Source organism: Empidonax traillii, unplaced genomic scaffold (genome assembly GCF_003031625.1).
Source record: "Empidonax traillii isolate 1590-97213 ecotype Southwest subspecies unplaced genomic scaffold, ASM303162v1 scaffold619:size634076, whole genome shotgun sequence".
Classification (NCBI taxonomy): domain Eukaryota; kingdom Metazoa; phylum Chordata; class Aves; order Passeriformes; family Tyrannidae; genus Empidonax; species Empidonax traillii.
In genome coordinates this window covers 418,401-429,236 of record NW_020955812.1, presented here as the reverse complement: position 1 = coordinate 429,236, position 10,836 = coordinate 418,401, and the positions used below count along the sequence as shown (strand labels likewise).

At 43.6% G+C, this 10,836-nt stretch overlaps 2 protein-coding genes across 5 annotated transcripts in view; one reads left to right on the top strand and one right to left on the bottom strand.

The window, feature by feature from the left end:
- The window catches only part of NMT2 (N-myristoyltransferase 2), a 34,031-nt gene extending 29,114 nt beyond the window's left edge, over positions 1–4,917 (top strand). The window contains exons 11-12 of the mRNA XM_027898710.1: positions 2,916–3,053; positions 3,254–4,917. Of these exons, the coding sequence (XP_027754511.1) occupies positions 2,916–3,053; positions 3,254–3,274 (159 nt within the window). The 3' untranslated portion in view covers positions 3,275–4,917. The remainder of the gene's footprint in view (positions 1–2,915; positions 3,054–3,253) is intronic.
- Positions 4,918–7,690: 2,773 nt separating this feature from the next.
- On the bottom strand, positions 7,691–10,302 carry RPP38 (ribonuclease P/MRP subunit p38). 4 transcript variants are annotated; one of them, XM_027898712.1, is made up of 2 exons: positions 10,245–10,302; positions 7,691–8,737 (listed from the first exon to the last, which is right to left on the bottom strand). In XM_027898712.1, exon 2 carries the CDS (start codon positions 8,708–8,710, stop codon positions 7,856–7,858), a length of 855 nt encoding a protein of 284 aa, XP_027754513.1. In that variant the 5' UTR covers positions 8,711–8,737; positions 10,245–10,302; the 3' UTR covers positions 7,691–7,855. The 4 variants fall into 4 exon arrangements, with proteins under 4 accessions (XP_027754513.1, XP_027754512.1, XP_027754515.1 ...); XM_027898711.1 differs by lacking the exon at positions 10,245–10,302 and adding an exon at positions 9,867–9,981; XM_027898714.1 differs by lacking the exon at positions 10,245–10,302 and adding an exon at positions 9,854–9,956.
- Between the last annotated feature and the right edge of the window lie 534 nt (positions 10,303–10,836).

The window sequence follows — 10,836 nt, the reverse complement described above, 5'->3', positions numbered from 1 at the left end:
TTTTCTTCTGAGTGGATCATAATATAGTTACAATATATATAAATCCTGTGAGCCCCCGGTGGTCTAGGGGAAAAGACACTGCACTGTCACTGCAGAGACCCGGGTTCGATTCCTGGTCGGGGCCCCTCCCCGGGCAGATGGAGCTCGTTAGCCCATAAGGCAATCCATCTACGTCCTGAGGACCTCGCTGCCACCGTCCAAGCGTGCTTGGCCCCGGCAGATGAACCTCAGGATTAAAGGGTGGGCTCAGTTCCGCGCACACTGTGTCTCACCTAAAAAATCCAATGCGCAGGCTGGAAGGTGTAAAAACCTTCCCCGGTTCTTCGTTCGCGAAGAGACTGGCCATACATACATATAAATCCTGTTAAATAATGGGATTTACACACCTGTGGATTTCAAAAGTACCTGCTGAGCCCTGTCTGCATCATTAGATGCCTAATAACATTTGCAGATCTGGCACTTGAGTTTTACATGGTGAGAGCTGAGGCAAGGAAAGAGAACTGATAAATGCAGTCCTGTTCACAGCTTTTTGTTTACAAACATACTGAGTCTGGCTGGGATGGAGTTAACTTTCTTCCTAGCAGCCCATATGGTGCTGCACCTGGTGACTAAAGCAGGGCTGATAGCACACCAGTGTTTTGGCTGTTACTGAACGGTGCTTGCTCAGCCTCAAGTCTTTCTCTCTTTCCCCCACCACGAGTAGGCTGGGGGTGGGCAAGAAGCTGGGACACAGCCAGGACAGCTGATGCCAGCTGACCAAAGAGATATTGCATCCTGTATGATGTTCTGCTCCACAATAAAGGCTGAAGCCAGAGAGGAGGAAGGGGGGGATACTCCCAGGGATAACATTTATCTTCCTTAACAATCATGCGTGCTGAGATCTTGCTTTCCAGAAAGGAGCTTGACATCTGCCTGCTGAGGGGAAGTAGTGAATGAATTCTTCTTTTTGCTTTGCTTGTGCCTGCACTTTTGCTTTCTGAGTCAAACTGTCATTATTTCGATTCACAAGATGTCTTGCCTGCCTTCTGTTTTCTCCCCATCCTGTGGGAGAGGAGCAAGCCCCAGGCTGTGAGGGAGTTTGGCTCTTGGCTGGGGACAACACACTATCATCCCTTCTGCACTTTCACTCCAAATAATGGGGTTTGGAGGTACAAATCTAACTCAGCAAATTGCTTTCAGGGTTTGTGTGCCAGTTTAATGTTTATTTATATCTTCATATCATACCATATAAAATTAGCTTAAAATTAAGTCTAGTAAAATCTTGGCAGTTATAGGATAAAACACCTGACCCTCAAAGTAAAACCCAGAATTTAGAGTTATTTGCTTAGGTTCCATGCATTCTGCATGGAGAAAGTGGGATTTTGCATCAGGATAATCCCTCCAAAACCCTATGTATTTTATTGTGGAAGATGATACTCAGTTTCTAGATCTAGAACAGGAGCTTAGAAATAAGGAAGAAATTCACTTCTGAGTCTGCTTCAGTAGTCTGTCTAGAGCTGTGGAGAAAGTACCTTTGAACAGGAGCCTTTTTGTACCTCTCATAAGATACTAACCTGAACCTCATCTGCAAATGTTTAGATACTGAATTAAAACATCTGTAGAGTTCATAATTTATTTGAATTTTGAATGCTTAATTGCAGAGCTTAATGTGTCTGTACCTACAGTGCTTCTCTATTCTCCCCTGCTTCCCTTCCTGCCTTCTGAGATTTCTGTTACTATCTATTCTTAACTTGGAATATTTCAAAATCTTCTTTCAATGCCAAGTGTCAAATCCTCGCCACCTTATTTGTCTTGTTTCTGTGTGGTTTTTCACAGCACATTTAACTTAGCAAAGCTTCATCTGCACACAGAGTGATCTTTTTGCAAGGTAGTGGGAAACCTTACTAAACTTACTGTCCGCGCTTTGTGACTTTCTTTTGAATAGTTGTGATGTAGAGCTTAAAATGTTCGTTTTCTTCAATCCCCTTTTTTTCTGATATGGGATGCTCATTTAAAAGAAAAAAAAAAAACACCTGATTTTTATACTGAATGTTGCTTACCCCATCTTCTTGTACTTAAGTAATTGAGCAGTATTGTTTTGTAACTTAATTTTGTCTTAAGAGTACATCATGTCATGCTGGTGCACTACCTTGCTGCTGTTAAGACTCCAAGATCTTAGGTCAGAATCCCTTGCCATTAATTGCACTTAAATCCACATCCCCAAGCAAATTCAGGTGTCCATACATGTTGGTCGTCATTGTGATGGCTTAACTGACCTTGAGTTTATGTTGCTTGTTGAGAGTTAACAGTAAGTTAGGATTTGGGTATGTTTGTGTTGCTGCACTGAGACTGATTTGGCCACGTGGCTCTTCTCAGAGAAAAAATGGCTCTCCGAGTGGTGAATTTGGGAGGTTTATGAAGAGAAGAGTTGGTAAAGGTTGCATGAGTAGGGGAGGGACTATTGTGAAATATTTGAGTTCTAAAGACAGTGGCATTTCAGAAAAGGACTGAGTCACAAAAGTATGTTTATCATTAACAGAATGATAAATTGATGAAAAACACTGTAAGCTGTATTTATGCAGCTTCAGCTGGAATAGGCCATGTGTGTCAAAACACTGTATGTGATTTTAAAAAATGTGTATCTGTAAGGATAAAATTACAGAAGATGCCTTTGGGACTCTTTAGACCTTAGACCCTGAAAATAGCTATAAAATTTGTACCCCCTTGGAGATAATCTTCAAGAAAAGCTGTGCATTATACTTCAGTTTTTATTAGGAATATGTCTTTGTGTGTGTACCTAATTAAAAGACAAGATTTACTTAATTGTCTTTTTTTCCTTTTAATTAGCCTAGTCTCTTGGATACTGTATGCCACTGTGTAAAGTGTCAATTGAAACTTTAAAAAGTAAAATTTTAAAAATGTTTTGCTGTTGCCAGAAAGGATTTGATGTGTTCAATGCACTAGACTTAATGGAAAACAAAACATTCCTGGAAAAACTCAAGTTTGGGATTGGAGATGGAAATTTGCAGTATTATTTGTACAACTGGAGGTGTCCAGGCATGGAATCCGAAAAGGTAAGGGAGAAAAAAAGTTTCTGAATTCTGTTAGGTGTAATTGTACAGTAATCTACGCTGGCCAGAAATGGGCAGAAGTTTTAAAATAACTTTTTTAATTGGCCCTATTTATGATCCATAATTGAGGTGCAAAAAACTATTGATGTTTAGATTTATTGCCATACTTGAACTAAAATGCTAAATTTTTCTTCTTCCTTTAGGTTGGTCTTGTATTACAATGAGGACACTCATGTTTCTAGAACTCTGAGGTCATCGTTTTGAGTTAATTTGATCTCCATAACTCTTGGAATGGTATTGTTCAAGAGGAGTAAAAGCACAACGTCGGTGATACTGAAATAGTCCATTAAATCTGAACAGTGAAAACATCCACATGAGACCAAATTTATGCATTTTCAGATAGATCAGAAGGCCCATGAAACTCTTCTATTGTCCATGAAAAAAATAAAAAGCACATTCATTTAAGTTTCAAAGCTTAGCTTGCACCTTGATGAGAAGAAGGTATTTTTTTCCACTCTGTAGAAAAGACTGTTTTGTACAAACTGAACTTCAGTGGTGGATTAGGGTACAAAAATATTTGCTATTATGTGGATGAACTGCTGCATTTCTATTTATTAAGTGGTGGTGTATGTTTGTCATTGTAACAGAATGAAGGATACAAATTCGAGTATCTTTGCTTATTTACTTCACGTGGATATCATCATTTGAGGAAAATCAAGAAGTACGATAAGTTTGTAGCTCTCTGAAAGTCCTGGATGTTTTTGTAACTGGAGCAGTATGACAATGTACTGGTTTAACTAGTGCATTTGTTTCTCCGTAAGCAACGCTGCCAAATCAATAAAAATACAGATTTGTACTTTGATCTTCAATAGATCAGTGGATTGATTTAACAGTATCGCACTGTTCAGTGCAGGTGTTATCTATGTTGCCGGAATGATAATACATTACTGTACTTAATTTACAGTTGTGGCACAAAACCTTAGTTTTTCCTCAGTAGAATAACATCAGCCTGTGTGTAAAACTAAGAATTTTAGTAGTGCTATCAGGATGTTTATAGTTTGAATGTTTTCAACGCTTCTGCGAAATTGCACATACTCCTTTGTCTACTTTGATTTCCTATGAAGTCTGTAATTCGAATGAAAACTATCTTGTGTAAATATGTATTCATAAATTGTTCCTGGTAGTGTTTTTATCCTGAATTTGGAACAAGAAGTTTTGCTATCTATGTGGCTGGTAAGCAGAAAATGCTCTGCCCTCAGTCCTTGGAAGTCTCTGTACTGCACTTCCTGAAATGTAGGAGGGCTGGTCTTTGTTGTTGGGTGGAGCTGTTTTAATTCCCTCATGAATGCTCAGCAACGGGAGTGGCTTCTGAAGCACTTTATATGCATTCCAGTGTAGCGTCATAGCTAGGTATGATAGCAGTTCTTTCAGCTCATGGATGCTGCAGTAATGGGAGCACTGAGAAAATCTGCATTAAGAAACTGTTCTAGCTGAAAGTGCCAAATTGTGGTAGTGAAGCCTCTGTGCTGTGAGCATCTTTTGAATGTGACTTGAATATCTCATGAAATGCAAATGTCTCTTTCCTTTTAAACATGCCTGTAATTCTGACAGCAGATTTTGCTGAAAGTTTAATTCTGTACATGAAGATAAATTTGTCTGTTCTTCATAACTGCTAGCCCTACCAACCTCCTTGTAGCAAATGGGGTTTTTCTTTCTTCCTGCTCCTTTTCCAATGTGTGAATGGTTTGTGTTTTGGTTTCTTTTTCTTGTTGAATTGTGGTGAGAGGACTCTGCCCTAGAAACAGTGATACTTTCCCTTATTGCATTATAGCTCTGTGATTAAAGCATCCGACCTCCTTCAAACAAAGGAAGGGACTGAATGTGGTTTGTCTGACGCCTGGGTGTGCACCAGCTTGGGACCTCATGAATTTAAAGACTTCAAAGGAGATCTAATGGTGCAGTTGGGCTTTACATCTCTGGCCACTCTGATATCTGTCTGCTAGTAGCAGCCATAACAGATGGTGCAGAGGAAGTTTGGACTCTCTTTGTGAGGCCTGAGGAGAATTAAGTGCCTGAAAATGGAACTGATGGTAGTGGTATCTGAGATAACAAGAAGAATTTAATCTCAACTCCATCGAAGACCTAAGTTTTTAACTCCCAAAAGGCATGAAGGTGCCCCCCTGGCAGGGCATTGTCATTGGAGCCCTCTGGGATGAGGAGGAGGTTCACCAAGGGGCTCAGTGTGGGCTGCTTCAGTTCTAAGGGCAAAGCCTTGTCAATCCTCGCTCAGGGCTGCCTAATGTGAGGTGGGACAGCAGGGCACAGCTCTGTCCTCATCTATAAGGTACCTCCTTGCTAAGAAACAGTCACAGCCCAGCACTCCCTAATCTGGATGGGTGGTGGTGAATGCCAGGTGGAAGATACACTCATGTTCTCTGCCTTGCATCCCCTCAAAAAAATGCATGTGGAAGAGATGTTAGGCAGGTGTTTTCTTTTCTCCTCTCTGCTGTGGAATCAGAAAAGGCAAATCCTCCCCAGTACTGTTGTTTGTAAAATTGAGGCCGTGATGGGACCAATTATGTCCTGGCAGAAGATAGACTTGAACCTGGGTTTCCTGCAGGCAAATCTACAGGTTAGGGCACATGAAGAAAGGAGCGTGGCCACTCTTTTGCTCTGTTCTAGTAAAATAGTGCCATTTGCTTCTGAACCCAAGGGGTAAACTTCTGTCTCATTTTCTGGCTCACTTTCCATGTTAACTGAGGGGAAAGAGGGCAGAGATATGCTCCTGTAGAAGCTGTGCAGCACTATAGCTGAGAGAAAATTTGTCGATCAGAGAGCCTGAGGGAAGTGGGCAGCTGAGCCTGAGTGCTGGGGCGGTTCCTGGAGAGTTCTGTTCATGAACCTGTGCGTGTTACCTAACAGCTGTGCAATCCAGCATGGTCTCTTCTGTCCCTGTTGAGTGCTCTTCACCTCGAGTGCTTTGCTGAAGTATCACAGCATCAAGAGGACATGAATCTTGAAGGTGTCTCAGCCTACACCCACAGAGTAAGACAGTTACTTGGGAGGTGAAAATTATCTCAACTCACTTCCACTTCCTAAGCAGGTCCTTAACAACAGATGAATATCTGTGTGGGTGTCACTGTCAGCAGCTCAATAGGAGAGGCTCTTCTGTTGTTTCCAAACAGGTGTTTCCAACCTGTGCATTAGGCTTGCTATGAAGATAAGACTCCTCTAAACCCAAGAGGTGTTTGTACAAAAATTGGGAAATGTAAGGCTTGCTGCACCACCCTTCCCACTGCCTTTTTAAACATCTATAATTTCTTTCCCAAAGTAACTTCCTATCTTCACAGGGGGCACAAATCCCTGAAGAGAGAGAGAGATCTAGGCAGGCAGCAAAGTGCTTGAAAGATGATTGCTGTGCTTATGTTCTTTACCAAAGCTAATCCTTGTGCTCTGTGTAAATGCTAAGACTTTTATGTTATGGTTAGACAGCCTGGGAATGAAATACACTAGTGCTAGCATGCCTTCAAAGTTTTATGCATCCAGAAACCCAGAACAAAGGACATGTATGAAGGACTACGAAGCAAGAAAAATAAACCTTGCCTCTTCTTGCCACCCTCAGACAAGGACAAAAATTTTAGCATAATGTTTTGTTTAAACTTCAAGGAGCATCATGACTACAGAATCATTGCTGTTGCCTGCCTTTGTAGTTGGTATCCTGAACTTAAGTAATTTCTAAATAAATCTAAAAGACAGATGTGCTATCGGATGACACTGGAAGTTTGGAATCAGCAAATCTCTGAAAACTATGTGTAAATTCCACCTTTAAGGAACTACGAAGTAACTTAGTTAAGGTATTTTATGCTTTCTTCTACAAATAAATTCCTAGGCTGTTGATTGTCTGAATTGCAGCAATATTCCCCTTCCTTACTATAATACAACTGTCTCATTAGGAAACTTCATAGTCCCCGTAAAACTAAAGGAAACTCAAAAGTTACATGGTATGTTTTCAGTCTTGTAGCAGTTTATATACATCTACTTTATATACAACAGTATATGGCTTATCTCAGTTTCCTGGGAAATAATTCTAGACTTCATTTAGAAATCTAATTGAGTTTAGATTTGCATTTTCTTACAGGATGTGTGTTAATAATGGAAGGTGGGTTTTTTTTCATACTGCAGCAGTAGTAATTTGGTTGTGTTTTGTATTTGAAAATAAAGCTTTTCCTCCAGCATACCATACATCAGGTACCAGGTAAAACCCAAGTCTGCATACATTCATGACCAAAACAAGTTTATTGTTCAGCAGAAAAAACTATAATAGAGTTCAAAAGGGAAGTCCTCCTGTGCTGTTACAGCTGTTTACTTGAAACCAGCTTTAAAAGACTTATACTGGCATGGACCTTTGTTTAAATAAACTTTCACTTTTCGTATTGATTTGTTTGAGTAATTACACTTAAATCTGTTTTGCTTAAACCATGTTCATCTGTGTAAAGATACAAAGTTCATTTAATGCTTGCATTAATTCCAGCGATGTATAAATTATCTCTTAAAATTACTTTGGCATGTTCATTACCGACTTGAACTCTCTGATCTCCAACTACAAATGAAATACCCTCAGGTAAAGACTGACACTTAAGTCTGAGCAATATTCTTTGTTAAAGCAGAAAGTACCTCAACTGAATGCAACACAGAATTCACCTTGTATTCAAGAGCTTTACACTGTAAAGCCTAAAAATATTATTCAGTTAGAATTGTACTCTATTCTGCATGTAAAAAATCATATTAACTGAACCAAACTACAATCAGTTATGCTGAAAAAGCTTTTTCTTTTTGCGAGGTGGTTTCTTTATCTTATTGGGATTTGGGACAAGTTTCTTGATTTTCAAAGGCTGCAAAATTACATTTGAAAGATCAGGCTGATTGCTTTCTGTACGCTTCCGCTTCTGGCTTGTGAGCTCATCCCCCCGTGCATCTGCAAGCTCATCAGGTTCCTCATTTTCTGAAGAATCTGTATCTGCATAAGCCACAGATTCTTCAGCTCTGCCCTGAAACCACGGCACTTGCAGTGCTGGTATCTTTGGAATTATTGCTTCTATCGTTTCAGTAAATTTATCAGACTGCTTTTTGAAGCCTAGTGCTAAAATGGATGTTAAGCCGAGAAGTGGCGCAACTGTTTCACTGAGCCGGGGCACTTGGCCTGCTGGTGTGGCTCGACTTGCGCTCAGCTCAATGAGATGCGATGTGATCATGGCAGGCTTTGCAGACTTGCACACCAGCAAGAGAAGCAGTTCATTTTTTTCCAATGCTTTTGTAACTTCATTAACTCCAATAGCAAGCTGTCTTCTGATACTTATGTCAGTCCACCCTGTTTTTTGTTGATGGCTTTCTGTTTCCTCCTCTTTAGGGAGCTCGTTGGTGCCAGTATCGCACTTTCTTTCCACTTGTTTTTTTGTAAGGGAACGTTTTTTCTTCCTTGGACTCTCAATCTTTTTAAGTCCAATATGTTTAATCCTTTCTTCTAAGGTCTGTAGTATAAAATGCATATCTTTTCCATCTATGGTTTTCCACTGAAAAACAAAGGGGTTATCTAGACACGTTTTTACAGTGATTTTCTTTGCTTTACGAAGTGTTGCCGTCCCTTGCTGAATTACAGACATCCTGAGGTTCTTCCGTGTTTTGTCACCCTAGGGAAGAAGGAGATAGACATTAGTTCAAATACTGCACTGTTTGCTGTGGACATCATTACCACAAGCCTCTTTTGGGAATGCAGAAATGTCAAATATCCTATGTCAAAGTGATATTGGCAGGCGTCATCCTCCTCAGAGTAGCTCAGTGCTAATCCTTCACACATCTTCTACAAGACAAGTGCTGTGTCTTTTTTTTGTTTATAAATAATAAAAAAACTAGACTGGACAGCAAGGCAACGGCAGTGATAAGACCCTTCAGACGATGAAGAAAAGCAGATGGAGGTATTACAGATGTAAAAAACAAACAAAAAACCCCCCAACCAAACAACCCCACCCCCAGAGTCATGGGTTGAAGGACCACTCCATTTTTGCTGTTGCACAGCTCCATTGTCCCTCATGGCATGGGGGGAAAAAAAAAAGGCTGAATCACAAAAAAAAGCTCTAAGTTACTAAATTTATTTAAGACTTTTAGAAATTTGTCTTTTCAGTTTTCACGCCTTTGTGTTTTTCTGCATTTGGAAGGCATGACAGAAATCTGCCTCAGACTCTTATTTTTGCTGTGAACCCTATGAAATTCCCTGGGCCATGCCAGCAATGGCCCATCCAGCTCTGCTGTGTCTCCAGCAGCAGGAACTGGAAAACTGTTAGGGAAGGACAGGCTGCCATTCTCCTCAGGTCCCCAACACACAGAATGGTTGCATCTGGGATGTAAGAAGATCTGTCAGCTTATCCTATTAGTCCTTTATGGACCTACCATTCATGCAGTTATCTAATCCGCTTTGCTCATCATCATAGTGGCAACAACGAAAAAGTGGAAACAACTAAAGAATGGAAACGACCACTAGAAATCTAAAATATGACCGAGTTAGAAATGGAAGCTTATGACAACTTAAAAAAAAAAAAAAGCACTGGGTTATATCTTTTAAAAGCTTTTAATTGGGGATGCTCTGATGACCTTTTACAGGGGGTATCAGGCAAAGTCAGCAACGGACTCGTGTATGAAAAAGGAGCAAAACAAGAAGGATTTCCCAATTGAAAGATTCGTTTTCTTTCTAAAATGGGTACTGCTGAGGAAAACAAGCGTACAGGAATGAGGGAAAAAACCAGAAACACTGGGCTCCTCCACCTCGCACCGCTGCCACGACCCCCTCGCTTCCTGCGGAAGGGAGAACGGGAGCAGCGCCGCCCACGTTCACCGCCGCCAGGAACCCTCTGCAGCCCCTTCCGCTGCGCTCCGCGGGAGCCTCCTGCTCTGGACAAGGACAAACGCGGGTCAGAGCACGGCCCGTCTGGACGCGCTGCAGGCGCCGGTGGGTCCCTGGGGCGGGGGCTCCAGCCGTCCCCTCGGACCCGCCGCCGGGACCGAGCGCAGGCTCCCCGGGCCGCCGAGCGCCGCCGGGCCGGGCCGGGCCCCGCGCAAACGCCGCGGCCGCTGGAGCAGGGCGGTCTCCGCTGCCCGCCCGCGGGGCCCGGCCCGCACTGCCCCGCGCAGAGCCCGCCCTACCTCGGCTGAGCCTCCCGGGCCCCGCTCCGCGCTCACGCTGCTGCTGCCGCCGCCGCAGCTCGGCCTGCTCCGCCCGTGTCCCCGCCCCCCCCCCCCCCCCCCCCCCCCCCCCCCCCCCCCCCCATCCCCCGCCGGCTCCTCCCGCCCTCGGGCCTCGTCAGGCCGAGAGGAGCAGCGCGGCAGCCGCAGGGACGGGCGGGGGCGCTCGGGCGGCCGAGAAATGCCCCGCGGGCGGCGAGTGCAGGGCGGAGGCGGTGGGTCTTGGTCCCGGCTGGGGCGGCTCGGCGGGCAGTGCGAGCGGGCAGGCGCCCCGGGAGGCCGCCCCGTGCCCGGGCTGCGGTCGGTGCCACACGGGGAAACAGCGCGCTGCGCTGGTGGAAGGCAGCGCTCAAACACTGGTGCCGGGAGCCTGCGCCTGGCGGGTCTCAGCCCAGCTTTAGCACTGGCGCTCCCGCTTCGAACGCTCCCGAAAATGGGCGCATAGGCGACGGGAAATGTGCTTTGTCTTACGTCAGCTAGCAGCGTCGTGGCCAAGTCACCGGGTGCTTCATAGGGGCTTCATAGCAACCTCGCTGCTGTGCAGTAATGCGGC